This window comes from Fusarium oxysporum, chromosome IV (genome assembly GCF_013085055.1).
Source record: "Fusarium oxysporum Fo47 chromosome IV, complete sequence".
Classification (NCBI taxonomy): Eukaryota; Fungi; Ascomycota; class Sordariomycetes; order Hypocreales; family Nectriaceae; genus Fusarium; species Fusarium oxysporum.
Genome location: NC_072843.1, coordinates 82,748 through 98,513, shown reverse-complemented (window position 1 = coordinate 98,513; position 15,766 = coordinate 82,748). Strand labels below are relative to the sequence as shown.

The 15,766-nt window shown below is 48.8% G+C and overlaps 7 protein-coding genes across 7 annotated transcripts; 1 reads left to right on the top strand and 6 right to left on the bottom strand.

Moving 5' to 3' along the window:
* Positions 1–264: 264 nt before the first annotated feature.
* Positions 265–1,071, bottom strand: FOBCDRAFT_199508 (uncharacterized protein; the record flags this gene model as incomplete). The annotated part of the gene is made up of 3 exons (XM_059608951.1): positions 265–543; positions 633–758; positions 886–1,071. 3 exons carry the CDS (start codon positions 1,069–1,071, stop codon positions 265–267), a joined length of 591 nt encoding a protein of 196 aa, XP_059464593.1.
* Positions 1,072–2,129: 1,058 nt separating this feature from the next.
* On the bottom strand, positions 2,130–4,524 carry FOBCDRAFT_238487 (E3 ubiquitin-protein ligase HEL2; the record flags this gene model as incomplete). Its single annotated transcript, XM_031180261.2, has 2 exons — positions 2,130–4,073; positions 4,129–4,524. 2 exons carry the CDS (start codon positions 4,522–4,524, stop codon positions 2,130–2,132), a joined length of 2,340 nt encoding a protein of 779 aa, XP_031046148.2.
* Positions 4,525–5,179: 655 nt separating this feature from the next.
* Positions 5,180–6,578, bottom strand: FOBCDRAFT_26446 (uncharacterized protein). The gene is made up of 3 exons (XM_031180262.3): positions 5,832–6,578; positions 5,619–5,781; positions 5,180–5,559 (listed from the first exon to the last, which is right to left on the bottom strand). Exons 1-3 carry the CDS (start codon positions 6,522–6,524, stop codon positions 5,420–5,422), a joined length of 996 nt encoding a protein of 331 aa, XP_031046149.2. The 5' UTR covers positions 6,525–6,578; the 3' UTR covers positions 5,180–5,419.
* A 356-nt stretch (positions 6,579–6,934) lies between these two features.
* FOBCDRAFT_26436 (SWIB/MDM2 domain-containing protein) lies at positions 6,935–8,577 on the bottom strand. The gene is made up of 4 exons (XM_031180263.3): positions 8,468–8,577; positions 8,250–8,389; positions 7,723–8,169; positions 6,935–7,471 (listed from the first exon to the last, which is right to left on the bottom strand). Exons 1-4 carry the CDS (start codon positions 8,478–8,480, stop codon positions 7,283–7,285), a joined length of 789 nt encoding a protein of 262 aa, XP_031046150.1. The 5' UTR covers positions 8,481–8,577; the 3' UTR covers positions 6,935–7,282.
* A 503-nt stretch (positions 8,578–9,080) lies between these two features.
* Positions 9,081–12,055, bottom strand: FOBCDRAFT_179724 (fungal-specific transcription factor domain-containing protein). Its single transcript, XM_031180266.3, has 2 exons — positions 11,378–12,055; positions 9,081–11,327 (listed from the first exon to the last, which is right to left on the bottom strand). The coding sequence occupies exons 1-2, from the start codon at positions 11,611–11,613 to the stop codon at positions 9,473–9,475; spliced, it is 2,091 nt and encodes a 696-aa protein (XP_031046153.2). The 5' UTR covers positions 11,614–12,055; the 3' UTR covers positions 9,081–9,472.
* Positions 12,056–12,274: 219 nt separating this feature from the next.
* Positions 12,275–13,619, top strand: FOBCDRAFT_249240 (uncharacterized protein; the record flags this gene model as incomplete). Its single annotated transcript, XM_031180267.3, has 6 exons — positions 12,275–12,340; positions 12,474–12,552; positions 12,646–12,702; positions 12,758–12,888; positions 12,947–13,124; positions 13,173–13,619. 6 exons carry the CDS (start codon positions 12,275–12,277, stop codon positions 13,454–13,456), a joined length of 795 nt encoding a protein of 264 aa, XP_031046154.3. The 3' UTR covers positions 13,457–13,619.
* A 448-nt stretch (positions 13,620–14,067) lies between these two features.
* On the bottom strand, positions 14,068–15,595 carry FOBCDRAFT_249239 (uncharacterized protein). Its single transcript, XM_031180268.3, has 5 exons — positions 15,438–15,595; positions 15,213–15,378; positions 14,640–15,160; positions 14,491–14,589; positions 14,068–14,442 (listed from the first exon to the last, which is right to left on the bottom strand). Exons 1-5 carry the CDS (start codon positions 15,537–15,539, stop codon positions 14,212–14,214), a joined length of 1,119 nt encoding a protein of 372 aa, XP_031046155.3. The 5' UTR covers positions 15,540–15,595; the 3' UTR covers positions 14,068–14,211.
* Positions 15,596–15,766: the final 171 nt, after the last annotated feature.

The following is a 15,766-nucleotide window of genomic DNA, read 5'->3' as shown; positions in this document are numbered from 1 at the left end:
TATTTCGTCATTATAGCATAGTCTCCCTGCATTATTTATTCATCTGTGTGCTCCCAGATAAGGTTCACTCCCCTTACCAAAGTGACTGGTTGTAATCCATGTATTGTGAACGTCAACCCTGTTTGAACCACAAAGTACTCCGTACCGGCACTGGGGTTTGGTCCATTGCTGAGGAAGACGGTCATCAAATCGGATGGAAGACCAGCAGCCATCAAGATCAAGTCGATAAGTCATAATTGTACAAAAAGAGCCAAGATGATGACCTCAATCTAATGACAAAGGAATGCGGTCTGGGGCATGTCCCGCCCGATAGTCCAGCACCCTTGCCAGTGCACTACTCAGCCCAACCTCAAGCTGGTCCTTTCTCCTCAACATCTCGAACTCACAATCAGGCGCATAAGATGTCAGTTCTTCAACAAACATGCTCAGTGCAGGTTGAAGTCGATTGAAGCAATCCCCAAAGTGGTCGATAAAGCCGTCCCTCGCCATACTCTCTAGATTTCTCACCAACATTGTAATGAGCTTTGATTGGTCGATGCCGAACTGGAGAGGAATGTTAGTATAAGTCGATCAAGGGTCGCTCAAAACCATCCATCGTGTCTCGCAACGAGCATTGTAGATATGTTACGTACCAAGTCGAACATGGAACATATACCCTTTTGATCCTCATACGAGAAAGGGGTCTGGGGCCGACCGCCGATCTTGTCGAACGCCTGCTGGACCCCTTCAATCATGTCTCGACATCGGAGGTATGTATTCTTCCAGAAGGTCAGTACAGGTCAAGTAAGAAGGGAAAACGTGCAATACCCCGATGATTTGAACTTCTACACCACGGCCTCCAATATTACTGGCAGTGAAATATATATCAGATGCTAAACTGCTGACCTCCCGAATGACCGCGTTTATATCCTCTGGAGTTGCAACAGCTGCGAAAACTGGAGGCGCAACTGGAACAGGTATTGATGTGGCGACAGGTGAAGTAATTACAGAAGTCGTTGACGAAGCTACCGGAGAAGCATATGTTGTGGCTATGGCAGTAATGCCACTGAAAAAGAGGAGGGCGTTGCGCATCATGCAAGGAGAACTGAGCAATGGTTTGGGCAGGAGTTTGAGTTAATGATGACACAGACAAAGTCGTATTCGCTCGAGAAAGGACCGGTTACTATCTGAAGACACGATATCGTAAAAGCGATCCGATGTACGAGTACTGGCAAATACGGAGAGCTAGGTTTTGAAGTGTTGAGCCCAGTTGCAAGCAGACCGCTTGACAGATTAAATATCCCAAATCATATCGAGGCCTGCCCCTTTCTTATGAGCTGCTATCAGCTCACACGTGGAAATGTTAATAATTGAGATTTCTATGGATTATTCCGAGGACATTTAATATGAAGTGGCGGAAATGTATGGTCCATAGCGGTTGCAGACCCATTAAGGCAGGCTGCGTGCGACCAATACCCGAGACCTGTATGCCGTTCCGGAGTCCTCGCCAAGATGCGACGGATATCACGGTCTGTGGTAGGGCTTTCGGACGGCAGATTTGCTTTTGTAATACCTTGGCATCAAGCATATTGAGGACATCGCCAAGAGGAGAGGCTGAACATCAGGGAGACGCAGATATGTACGAAAGCGAACATCAAGGACTGACACCAAGAGATTCTTAGAATGCATGGCATTGTTGATACAGCTGCTCCTGTTCTCTCGGCGATCATTCGAATATGAAGATTGAGTTGCCTTGGGTAGCAGGGTAGATACTAGAACAAACAAGTTTGTCTTAGAGAGCGCGTGTTGACAACATTGCCGTTTCGGGATAGCCAAGACTTTCAGCTCCTGCCTTGGGCCAGAAGATGTCATTGTGCTTCGTAAATGGACAAGTGATTGAGATGAACGTGTTGAGCAACACCTTCGTCCCCAAGACACCTGCAACTGTGCCTTTAGGGGAAACGACATGGCAGAATGGTGTACATTGCTACGCCTAACTACGCTCGCTACCTCGAGACCCAAGCACCCCGATCGCTATGCCGCTTCATATTCCCAGTCCAATGCCTGACATCCTCGGGATACCAACACCAACCAAATGGTACAAAATGACCTTGCCAATATTTACACATCGACTCTATCAAATAATGACTCTAACCCCACTGCACAAGGACTTTCTTGCCCTTCTTCCCACCCTTTTTCTTACCACCAGCCTCGTCATCCTCGGTGGGCTCTTCACCAGCTGGTGTACTCGAGCCGCTGCCGCCCCATTGGAAACCGGTTTCACGACTTCCATAGTCGCGTCTGACGGCCCGGCCGTTTCCATAGCCAAAAATTGTAGTGGTAGGCTTTGGCGCTGTCGGAAGAGCAGGGAAAGCATCCTCGCCAGTAGGACGAGGAGCAGGACGGGGACGATTGAGGGTTGTGGATTGTGAGGATGAAGGAGTGGGAGTCGTCCAGTTGGATCGAGAGGCAGAAGATGAGGAGTTGCCAGCTGAGGGAAGAGAAGGGAATGCATTGGAGGACGATGGGGGAGCACTGACAGCAGGACGAGCGGCCCACGATGAAGCTCCGCTAGAGGACACAGGCGCAGGACCACCGAGTCTTGTGCTGTTCTTGAGCTTTAATACACGGTTCGAGTACTTTTGTGTGGCCTTCGCATTGGGAACTGCTGGGTTGGCAGATGCTGCATTGGCCCAACCACTTGAACTCGAGGTTGCACCATGCATACCACTTAGACCGGGTAAGCTAGGATAGTCTTCGTTGATGGCACGCCAGTCCTGCCAGGCTTTGCGGAGGGCATCGGCCTTGTTCTTGTCCTCATACAGATCCGCAACCTCTCGGACCATCGTACCAAGAGCGTTTGAGGAAGTATCGGCGAAGAGAGTGAAGAAAGCGTCGATGAGTTGAGGTGCAGTAAGTCCGCCTTGGCGATATGAAGAGATGTGGTTTCGGAATGTTGCCATGCGCTGCGCATCGTTGCCGAGGAGGTTTGATGCTCGTTCGACTACAGCACCATGGCGCACAAGTCGGGCACGCTCCTCAGGGCTGAGGTTGGCAGGATCCGGGACAGTAGCAGATTCGATGGGATTAGCAAGGTTTGTCTGACTGGCACGGGGAGTGTTTGATGAGCTGCCGCCACGAGATTGTGATGAGGCTTGAGCGGGTGTGGGTGAAGGCGCAGAGAGTGAACCACCAAATGTGCGATTGGACACTGATTGCGCAGAATGGATAGCCATTTGCCGCTGGAAGGCAATCTCATCTCGTCGTAATGGCTGGGCGGAGCTCGCAGGAACCGGTTCCATATTAGGGTCGCGGCCTCTGTTCCCTCCTCTTCGCCCATCTCTGCCTCCCCGTCGTCCTTCTTCTCTCCCACTACCGCCACCGCCTCTCTCTTGCTGGTATGGTGTCCGAATGTCGAATCCTGAGATGTTGACTACTCGCGCGTCTCTGCCTGTTGCTTTACCACCGTGATCACTCAATTGGTGAGCCTGCAAGTCCAGCTCCGACTCAAAGACTACAAATTTCTTTTCCAAACATTCTCGGTCGCTGCAGAGGTAGTGGTCCTTCTTGAAATGCTCTTCGAGTGCATTGTAGTCGAGGTAGTAGTGGGGATGTCGCGAGTCTCGCCTATCGCAGATAAAGCAGCGCTCATGCTTCATCCGGCAATGCTCGTACAACTTGTCGTCGTCGTAAAACCGCTCTCCACAGAACCCACACAAGGGGTGACCCTTGAAGCCTGTTTGGTCTGCCGCGCCGGGCTTGTCGTCTCCATGACGCATGTGCTTCTCCAGTTCCTTATCCGCAAATAGCTCATGTTCATGTGTGAATACCCTCTTGTTACGAGTGCATAGATCGCACATGCGCTTGCGGTGAGCGGACTTGACATGGCGGTGCAAGTCAGGCCAGCCGAGGCCAGCGAAATCGCAGGATGCGTCGGGGCAGTTATATCGCAGGAGGAGAACGGTATCGCCCACAATATCCTCTTTTGTGTACTTGATTCCGATGTTGCTGTCGGTGGTTGTGATATCCTTTTCTGAGTAATCCTCGAAACGTTTCTCGGGGTCGTCGGTAAAGATGACATAGGGAGCTGGGGTCTAGAACACTATTAACGATAAAGCTCTTGCCAGGGTACAGAGAAGAGAAACATACACGACAGTGAGCGCAGTCCTTTGTCTTATAAAGGGCTCTCATGCGCAGGCCGCAAATATGGCATGTCGTATGGTTACAAGGCGCAATAGAGTGGTGAGCGACTGGGTTCGCGCAGATGAAGCACACCTCGCCGTCATCATCCTCGGCAGCTTCAGCTGCTTTGCCCGCAGCCATGGCATGGGCTCTGGAAGCTGCAGCTGCAACATCTTGAGCAGCCGGGTTTGCGGGAACGATGGGCACGTTGGAGTTGTTACCGCCACGGCCACGCCGTTGGCCGCCTCGTCGGTTCTGATTTCCCTTTCCTCGACCTCGTCCTCTGTTGCGCTGACCGTCGCCTTGTGGTTGAGACTCGGAAGCTGTCGCTCCAGTATTGCTGCCCCCTTCCGGTGAAGCCATTTTGGGCTGTCCCGAGCTTCCAGAAGCTGAAATATTTGCGAATTCGGTTAACGTAGAAGCCAAGGGGGCTAGAGCTATGATTATGTCGCTCGGTAGAGGGGTAGTCGCTTTATCGAAATAGAAAGCTGTCAACTGCACGAGTAAAACTACAGGTAAATGGAAAATATGAACGACCTCCTGGTGAAGCCGTACTTGTGTGCTATTGTATGAATGCAAAATGGTTGTAGTTTCAAGGTAAATCGCGAAGGCGAGATGATGATGTCGACCAGATTTTATTTGGGTTTCTATCTCTGAAATGGCGGGGCAGAACCTCGCAAACAGTGACGGAACTGCCCTGTTGTGTGGCACAAAGCCACTTCCATCGGCATCTGTGGCTGAGTAATCTCGCCTAATAGTCACAGGCATTGGGGCGATGCTCAAATTGAGTTCTTTGATTGGCTCTGAAACCGTCATTCAATATTGGGAGTCACCGGCCAGAAAGATCCCAGCCTAGAGTGACAAAGACTTGCATTGGCATCTATTGACTCATTAAGGCTCATCAAAGCTGGACCTAACGACAATAGCTTAACAAACTCTATTAGATTAACAGGGCTTGCTTCCTTTCACCTCCCATAAGCTATTGATTAGAGTCTAACCGCTGTCACTCACGACATGCCTCAACTTTCAACAATAGCAAGCATGGGTATTGACAGAGCGCAAGGTATCTTGTTCAATAGATTTGTACAGCTGAGGCACTGGTAATCCCCAAACATATTGTGGTAGCATAAAATAAGTCAAACTATAAGCCTTCCCACCATAAGTTCCCAAATCGTTGCGCAACAGGTGACTTAAAGCCGAGGTATTATGAACTGAAGAAAAGATTGATCACAAATCATAGCATTTTATAGAAATCCGATCAAGCCTGATAGTAGGGCTTGACCTGCTCTTCAGACCAATTCCAGAAGAACTCTGCCATACCTGTTCCACCTTCGGATTCGGACAAAGCGCCCTTCTCAAGATCTGGGCGGATGGGCATGAAACGACCCCATGGAACCACTTGAAGTTGTCAGTAACTACCTAGGCTCGGTTCCATGTAAGGAAAAGGAGGTTCTTACCCCAAATACCAGATTTATCGATTGTGATATCCTCAGAAAAGGCAGCAAATAGCTCTGTGTACGCACCATAGATAGGAGCATAGGTGGTAATGGTTCTAGGATAGTACATATACCAGGGTGAGGTGCGATCGAGTTCGCTAGACAGATTGCCAGGGTTTAGAGACTGGGTTTAATGTTAGTTTATGGATCGCTCGGTTGTCATACAGAACGTACCGCGCTCACGATGCCATCATCTTTGAACCTCCTGGCGAACTCTGTGTTGTGGTAGAAGTTGCCGGCCTTGCTTGTTGCGTACTTGAACACCAGGTTTCGTGGCTCATGGTAATCGAGGTTATCACGCTCGAATCCATTCTTTGGTGCGAGAACATCCGCAGCTGAACTAGACACCCAGATCACGCGGACCGAGTTCTTCGGCGCCGACTTCGCCGTCTTTTGAAGAAGAGGAGTGAGGTACTTTGTGAACAAGAAATGACCAAGGCAATTAACTCCAAGCTGAAGCTCATACCCCTGCACAGTCTTGGATCCCTCTGGTGGTGTCATAACTCCCGCATTGTTGAACAGAATGTCGAGTCTGCTCTCAGCTTCAAGGAACGACTTGGCTGAAGTCCCAATTGTTGTTAGATCTGCAAGGTCGAGCTTGAGAAACTTGAGGGTGCCCTTCGACTCAGGGTGCTGCTTCTTGATGCCCTCAATGGCAGCCTCACCCTTCTCTGTACTACGAGCAGCGACCCAGACAGTAGCATTCTTGCTGTAGAGAACCTGGGCAATCTCGCGACCGACTCCAGTGTTTGCTCCGGTAACAATGGTCACCTTTCCTGTGAGATCGGGAACATTTGCCTCAGTGAATTTGGGCTTGGGAGGGAATGCCTGGCTCAGGGCATCCAAAGGTCTCGCAGGCAGCGGCATAATGAAGGATTACAAAGAAGTAGTCAATAGCAGAGAGGACAACAAGTCTTGCAGAAGCTGGATGGTAGAATCAATGACACAAAGATAACTTCCATGATCTCACAAATCACGGGGTAGCAACCGGTAACGCGGAGCAATCGAACGCCCGAAAACCGGAGCCTGAGTTCAAATCCGTGCTTTGAAGAGATGATTGCATAATTCGAAGCTCTCAAAAGGCAGACATGAGATATAGATGTAACATATCAACAGCAGAGAAGCTGTATTCTGACTTACAAACAACAAGGTCTCACAAGAATGTGAGAATACCCCATTTATGCAAGTGCTTACGCTGCTGGGGACCACTTGGGTGCAGCACAGATTAGGTGGGGAGTATCACAGGGAAGACAATCCACTTTCAATCAGGACGTAATCAACATTTTATTTAAGAGGTGCATACTTCAAGGCAGGTAGGTATTATCATCAAATACTGTAGTTCTAGAGCAATCCCACCCTCACATAGACCGAGTTTTGCAAGTAATATCCTCCCATTGTAGGGTAGTCTTTATCCCCATCATAATGATCCTGAATCACTGCCCAAGCGGTACAAAAGATACAATCTAGAGCCTTTCGGAATTCTTTAGGATTCATTATATAGCACCTAGCCCAATTGTCAATAGTTAGACAAGAAACACTTTACCGGTACGCCGCCGCGCGCCCAAACGCTGTCATCGAAACCTTCGCAGAGGGCCTGCGTTCTGCAGATGCAATCGCTCTTCTGTTTATTCCTCGCCAACCGGGTAAAGATGACTACCGATATCCTTGTTCATCCGAAACATGTCAACCCTTGCCTGTTTAAAGACTGCTTGCATCTTGTCGTCGCAAATGATTTGACGTTTGTCGTTCGGGTCTTGAAGGTCATTTGCTTTGATGTGTTCCCAGAGCTTCTTGACGACTTGAGGTCGTGACAGCTAGAATTGTGTTAGCGTAGGCTCTGCCCAAGCATGCTGCATGTAATCATCCAAAGAAATTCCCAAAAGGCAAGACTAGTTGCAAAAGACATAGACCAGATAGTCCGAAGCAGGATAGAGACATCCAAGCCCTTCAGGCAATAATCTGATCCCTGTAAAGATATGGGCTGAATGGACAAGGCCACGGCCTAACCTTCGCGAGAGATCTAGGATAAAGCCTTGTGTAGTACATAAAGAAGTGCTTCACATACCTGCGTCTCGCCAACAAGTTCAGAGAGGGTTTCGCTCAAGTTGAAAGGTTTCTGGAAACCACCACCAGCCTTTCTCTTCTTGCCAACCTCACCATCGGCTGGTTCGAGGTCGCTATCATCGTCGGCTTTGACCTTCTTCGCACTTTTCTTGCGCGGCGCCGCCTTCTTCTTGGTAGGTTTTGCTTTGTCGCCCCCTCGAGTCTTGCGCCCTCTGGCCAAGCTATTTTCCTGCGCCTGTAGTTGCGCGGCCAACTTGGCGTCCGCATCTTCAGCCGAGGATGATCGCTTAACCTTCTTTCGTGAAGGTTCTGGGGTGGCGGATTGCTCGGTCTCGCCTACATCGGATGTACCGTTGGCCGCATAGTCGACAGTGGAGGGAGGTTCGATTCCGTTGTTGGCCCCAGATACGGCGTCGAACCGAGCTTCGATAAGTCGTTTGATGGCGTTCTAGCAAGTCAGCAGGGGACAAATGTAGGGCAATGCCAAATGGAACGGCGAGGCAATGCTTGTGTTGTTTGTCGGCATACCTTCTGGTCGCTCAGATCCTGGCCGCCAAGCTTGTTCTCCAACCCCTGCCGGATCTTCTTTCGTGATATAGTCTCAAGGTCGGACGTCTCAAGGATGTCATCAATGATAGCGGTATAGCGCTCGAGCTCTTCGGTAGTCACTATCGTTATATGGTGTTATTCAAGGGCCAAAGTCGCGATGAAGGGGGTCTGTGCCAAGGGGTGGCAGGGCAACTTACAAGGGACGCTCATGATGATGATGTTGTTGTTCGCAGCACGACCGCTCAGTTGTGTGAAGTTGTACAGAAAAATGTCGGAAGGAGACGCGGCTCGGTTGCAGCTACAAGACGAGAGGGGGTCCCAAACGGCGGGGGGTTATGCGCATACAAACAGCGACACCTGCAGCCGTCCGTCTGTCAAGAAGGATGATGGAATGCGATCGCGGCAATGGTGAAGAATGCGCCCTGGGTTGCCTGTATCAAAGCATGTCCCAAATTGATTGCGCGTGCGTGCTCCCGGTGCTATGGCGATTGTTTTGTTAAGTCAACGCGGTCAAATATGCGTGATGGTTGGTCGCCTAGGTCCCACGGTCGGTCGATTGCAGTGGACGAACCGCGGCATGAAACGATGAACAGTGAAGGAAATCGATGGAGTATAGCCTAGGTGAATGTGGCCTACAAAGAAGTGAATGGGAAATAAGGGGTTTCCAGAAAAAGAGCGATATTTGGATAGGCCTAATGAAGCTATCGCGGGCTTACGTCAATTTGTTGTGTATGGATGAAGTCAATGTTCACAAGCAACCTTGGAAGTCATGGAAAGCAAGCAAGCCACCGATCTCAGTCCGATGAGGCTGCTGAGGCTCTCGTTGCCGTGGCTGGTGACCAGGGGTTTGGCCAATGAACCTTGCGTAGCGCTAGGTCACCAACCCAAAGAGGTAAGGTTTAAGACCTGAGACGGGAGGAAGCGTGCTTCATCCACATTGGCCCTACCCATTGTGTTTTTCATTAAGATCACGTGGGGTATGCCGTTTGTCTTTGGTCTTGTTTTCCCTGAGAGAGTCCACTGTCTCGCTTCACGAATGAACAGAGGCTCCTTTCTTCAATGCGTCTGAGGATGAGGATGATGAGTTACCCAGGTCCCTAAGCTGGACTACTTGTTCTGATCAAAGGTCTTTGACAACACCGGCAACAATGCTGACTGAAGTATTTCGGAAGGCTAAGGCACTATTTAATATGATGGCGATATCAATCGTCAACCCCAACCTGTCCAAGAGATGAAACTAGGCCTGAATCCAAATCTTTCAACAAGTCGCCCCAGAGCAGTCCACCTGGTGTGTCGACAGTCCACATATCCTCATTAAATGTCATATCAAAACCTGCATTGTATAAAGCTTCCTCACCAACACTCATAATCTGATAGCTACTCGGCTCCACCACAGTATCCAACGTTTCTGGGCTTTTCTGGTTACTGGCTGGTGTTGTCGCGGGTGTAGCGAGACCAAGCCTTGCTCTGAATGCTTCCACGAGTTCTAGACATTTGATCTTGAGACTGTTGGTCAATTGCACACCTGCTTTGGATCCAAATATCTCAAAAACCCTCGCAGCTAGTGTCAACGTCTTCCGCGCTGTGGGGGACATTGGACAAATGGGATATCCGCAAGAGAAGCCAGCTAAAGCAAATGTGGCGGTACGCTGCCAATCAAACACTTGAAAGCACCCAGCAAGAATACCGGAATCCCTGCTGAGCTGGTGCAACATATTTGTTATCATAATGCCAGAGTTCACACTAGTTATGCAGTGGTTATCACTATTGAAAGTGCCCAGTGCTGGCGTTGGTAGAAATGAGTTGAACGTTCGAGTGAGCATAATGACTAAGGAATGGTAGTCAAATTCCAGCACTAGCCGTTGTCTTTGTAGCCAAAGGGGATCGGCCTGGCTGAGATCGAGCGGCGAGCGATCAACTGAGAAGGGTACACCTTGTACCCGTGGTGTCTTTAAACTCCCCGGCAGTTTCTCAACCCAGGCCTTGAGACGCTTGAGCTGCTCATAGAGATACTTTGCGCACTTCTCCCGTGATGAAGGGTGCTGATAAAAGTCGGGCTGATCAATCTCCGAAAGAACATTCTCCATTACCCTCGCTAATTCAGTATGAATCTCACGAATGACCTGAAAGAGGCCTTGTCTCTCATGCTGAAAGCGAAGCCAGTTGATGCCTGAGGACTGCGAAATGGTGAAATTTGGACCGGCAAGTTGAGCGATACTGTCAGATTCTGGGTGTTCGCGCTCATACAGATGGGGCTCTGAAATTGCGAAGGGGCGGCCCAAATGCAGAGAAACCTGTGTGTCCAATGTGACAAGGCATCTCCATAAGCGTGAACCTGTTTTTGCGCAAGTTGGACCTTCAGTGTCTTGGGTCTCATTGTCGCCATCGAGTTGCAGGCCAAGTGATTCTGCTGCAGCTACGGCAGATCGAATCATCATGTAGGCCGAGTTTTCTTTATTCAAAGCCAACAGATATATGGCGCTGAGAAAATAGCATTGCGCCGACTGTAAAGACGGATAATCCAAATCTTGAACCAGCGCCTGCTGAGCCTGCAGGTAGAAATCGAAACCAGGCTGATCAGGCACAACGACGTTATCACAAGTTGTGTATGAGGAGCCAAACTGTATGCATAAGGCGATCACAAGGTCTACCAGAGGACATGCCTGTCTCTTCGTATTGTCACTCCAGAGTGAGTCATAATGTTGTCGAAAAGTAGCCTCATCGATCACTGGATAAATCGCATGATAGCCCTGCCAGTAAAGGTCGAGGAGAGCGTCTTGTTGTTCACGCTGCAGTCGGTCGCAGTTAAGCGGAGATGAAGTAGCTGGTAGTTTGGGACTTGACAGGACATTTGTCTCGAAGCTTGATTTGGTGAAAGTCGATAATCGATGAGTGAAGTACGCCAGCGAGGATGGACCGTACTGAATGCCATTCACTCGGACCCCTTTCCACCTTAATGAACGTTTACACACAGCATCACTATTTTGAGGTAAAGGAGATGGACTTAGTAGCTTGTTCTCAAGTTGCTGCACCTGACTTCTCAGCCGTTGAACCTCTCTATGTCCTCGTCAGCCTTGCGCCCTTCGACAGATTCAGGTTCGACTCACCTTGTGGCTGCGGCAACACTCTTGAAATCATCGCGACCTGAATTTACACATTCTCTATTGGCTTGTTTGCAGTTCCGACAAGGTCGGGTAGAATCGCATTTCACTCGGGTCAAGCGACACCAGTCACAGGCGCGTGAGACTTGAGCCCTCTTGGGGCGGGGTTGTGAGGTTGGCGGAGAAGGAGGCTTCCCGCTTGACAGGGAATTCGAAGTTGTTATGTCAAAAGTGGTGAACATTGAGATCCCGAAAGCAATGGATATGTTTTAGTACGAGGGTGATGGCTGTTGTATGTTGGATTCCGGCAGTCTGCGTACCGAATTGCTGGGCCAGGGCTGAGCATGGATGAGTCAGGAAGATGGATGTTAGTGCATCCTATGAACATTTGTCATCAGCGGAAACCCAACCAGGCACAGCAAGACATAAGGCTATGTTATCAATAGCTCGAGCATGAAATGTTACAGACTGGGTCATTGTGCGATATTAAATCCCTGATTATACTGACAAAGGCTTTTGGAGCTGTCAAACGTGCGAACAGGATGCCGAACATGTACATAGTCGCCTTAACGAGCCTCGCATATAAAGGCAAACAACGGGTAGCGATATGTTTACCATTCACTCTTAAGTTTCTATTGTACCAAGAATCTGACCATTTAAATCAAGTGTCTTTTATATTCCTCTGCCTGTACAAAATGCTGTGAAATTTAAAGTCGAATTCAAGTACTGCGAGTCAATGATAGAGTACAGCCAATGGCAGGTCTTCATACATCACAGCATCACCCAATGAGGAAGTCGGAGAAAACTCCGAAAACTCCTTATGGATCATATTGTTAGGGAAGCAGTAAAACGGTCCTTTACTTTGAGCGAGACAAACTACAGGGTGCCTGCATTTGTGTTTCTATGAATCGGGATCTGAAAGGCGAACAACATGCATCCTCCCGTTCCATAAAAGGAACTGCAGAGAAGGTACAGATGTCACTTTCCCACACGACCTTCTTGGGTAGTCCGATCACCAACTATGAGGAAGGAAGAAAGGAAGGAAGGAAGGAAGGAGACTGTAACATCCATGAAGGATGCTCGTGCGGAAACAATCTGCTAGCCTAAAGCTTCAAAGAAGTGTTCGCTGTTTTCGTTCTTTGCCAACCTTCTTTTTGCCTTGAAGCCTTTTCCACTGAAAGGTGAGTGAAAGGAGAAGCCTGGGACTATGATACACCTTTGCCTCCTCCTTTTTACCCTGGCTGTACATGCGGTATCTATTGGGGATATCGCAGCGCAGACCTTAGACTTCTGCAGTGAGCCAGATAAAAGTGACTATACACTCATCCAAGGTACGACAAGCCCTCAAAGATGCAGTTGTGGCGGTGATCTAATCTAAATTCACAGATCCTTTCCTCGGCGACATCGACCATGGTCAACCAGGTATCACCTTTGAAACTGCTTATGGTGAAGGAGGTCCTCGCTGGTTCATGGTATACCAAAACGGAGAAGACGCGAAGCCGTATCGCGCGATGAAGGTATATTGCTGGCTCATGATTTACTCACAAGGTAAGGATTCAACTAACTGTCTACAAGGTTTCTTCCAACACAACTGTATTTGTTGACTTGACAACATCGTGCTCAACATTCTCCGGAAGACTCGTCCGTGGTAACGATATCGATTTCGATGGCGGCGCGCACAATCTCGGTACATGGGCAGAGATGAACTGGCAGAGTTATCCACTCGTGTACGGTGGGGTGTCTGTCATTGAAGGTGATATACCACACCAAATAATTGATCGAGGAAGCTAACACTACTCAGGCAATGACGGGCCCATCCTCTTACAATCAGAAGATCTCAACACCCCTTCCATGGGCTTCAGTGAAGATATTATACCTCGAGCTCCAAAAGAATGCCGGGTCAAAAAGGACAGTGGAGGCATGGCGCTGAAGCCAACCGACAAGGATGGATACGACGAAGCAACGCGGGAATTCACGAAACGACAACTGGACAACCAGAAGGTGTCTATCGACAAGAGCTACACTGCGACAGTCATGTCCCATAACGGAAGGTTCAAGATTGTTTTTCTCCATGGGAACCATTAGATAGAGCAGCCCTGGCTTATGGGTTCAGGCAGCTGTATCGTCATTTGAAGCTCGAGCAGCCAGTCATCTTTGGTGGCTCAATATGCATCTGAAATTATAGAAGATATGTTGTAATCTCTAGGCACTTTTCCAAAAGAGAAGTAGTCGAGATGGTTGATATGGGTAAACTTTACCTGATACGGTAGCTAAAAAGAGAGCACTGAGATCGATACAATTCACCCCACATTCTGCAAACCAAGTTCGAGAAGGTTATCCTGCGGGGTAGACACACTCACGACGATAACGTTCTAGGCTCATCGTCTAGTAAGTGAAGCACCGGCCCGGTTGAGAATGGTTATCTGATAGAGAATAACATATCTTGACCGGACGAGTTTCCATGGCCAGAAAAGTCGACAAGAGAAGAACAAATTATTTTCCCCAGAAGCTTGATGCTGATAATACAAAGCCCCAATGCAGAAAATAATAAATCGACTTCACCAAATAGCACATCTCTAGCCAGAATTACTTATTACGAGACCATCCTATGATCTTATGGAACAATCATGAACTTCGACCTTTTTCTTGTAGTGAAGTACATGCTATCACGAACGACAAAGCATGGTCATGAAAGTGGGGGATTGGGGAAGTGGCACAGAACAAAAAATGTCTTTCTTGATTGATTCAGCGTTCTCTTGGCATTATTGTAATGAGTCACATAGAGCCCACATGAACGGCCAGTCAATGTAGCATCCCACCCATCGACCCTTCAGCTCCTCTCATGATCTCAGATAAGTAACTACACTGCTTCCCCATCGTACCGCGCTCTTGTAAGTCCACATGCCGGGAGCATTACCCTTGGCAAGTCCCTCAATAGCATCGGCAAAGGCAGGCCCGAGACCCTCGTCCTTGATCTGACGGACAGGGTAGAGATAAGTCTTGAAAGAGAAAAGGATGGCCCGTGTCTTGGGTAGACGAGTCAGGGTCTGGAGCTCTATGCGGAGGAATGTCTGTGTGCATGTGTTAATGAAGAAACATAGTCATGAGCAGTGTCCTACCTTTTCAATATCGACATCTTCATCATTCTCGTACTTATCATCGCCAGTTATGTGGTTGCCCTGGCAGTTGAACAGCTCTGTATGAGTTTGGACGGACCACTGCAGCTTGTCAGTAACAATTCGGCACGCTGGCTTTCGAGAGTCCTCACGTTTGTTCGTTTAACACTCTTTCCAACTTCCAGCTTTGTAAAGAATTTCTCCATACTAGAACCGATTTTCTCATATGACGGCACAGGTGCATGGATCTCCACAAGTGTTTTACCCAGCTTAGACGAGGGATCGAAGCCCGATGGAAAGCAACACATAAACGCAACTGAGCGGTGGCCTTCTGGAGTCTCTTGCAACAAGAAGAGATCTTCTTCGACAGTCTCACCGAGTACGCGCAGCGCCGCATCCATGTTGCCTTCAGGTAGCGTGGGGAAGGACATTCCAGTGGCGAGATTCTCGCACATGGAGTTGTCTTTTGAGAGTTGGAAGATGGTCGGGAAGCGCTTGGGAAGCTGTTCAGATAGGAGATAAGTGTAAAGCTCACGCACAGCGGCATCACCTTCGGGAGTGCAGCCATGAACGGTAGACCCATGTGTGGCAATAATACTTCGTCGATGTGTAACGCGGTCGAGGTAATCTTCGTCAATTGTGATGAGTTCTGATGGCGTATCTGCTCGAATAGCTACGAAGACAGTCAGAAAAAAGGACGTTCTTGTACGGCGGAGAGACCCTACCCATCGTTATGTGATATGTTGGTTTGAATGGCCGTAACTGACGCCTAGGTGCAGTTTTCCAGTTAAAGTCATGTAAAGGTTCAATAGCTGCCACTTTTTCAGGCGGTACTATCTCAGCCTTAGCAGCTTGCAAGTGCTGTCTGCGATGGCGCATCCATCTCTTTGCCTGTTGTTTGTTGGTCAACTACGAAAGTTCATGATGTAGTCAAAGCTGGTTGAACTCACAGTGGTGTTGACGACCCAAATTGATATCAAAACGGCGACGGGAAGAAAGAGTAGTTTCGCAAAAGGCTGCAGAGAGCCATTGAGCTGATACAAGGAAGTCATCTTTTGGACTGGGGTGGAATTGAGTGACAGAGCTGGTGATTTGGAGGGCCTTGACGGCAACAAAGACCCTTTTTATCTTGTTCCAAACGCCCTTTGTATAGTCACTGAATATTTGGAGTCTATTGTTCTCCGCACGCCGATATCGCGTGGAGCTCTAGCCTGATAAACTCTCAATCATTAGCTCTCTGTGATGGAGGGTGTGGTACCTTTTGGGGTAGAGATCAGAA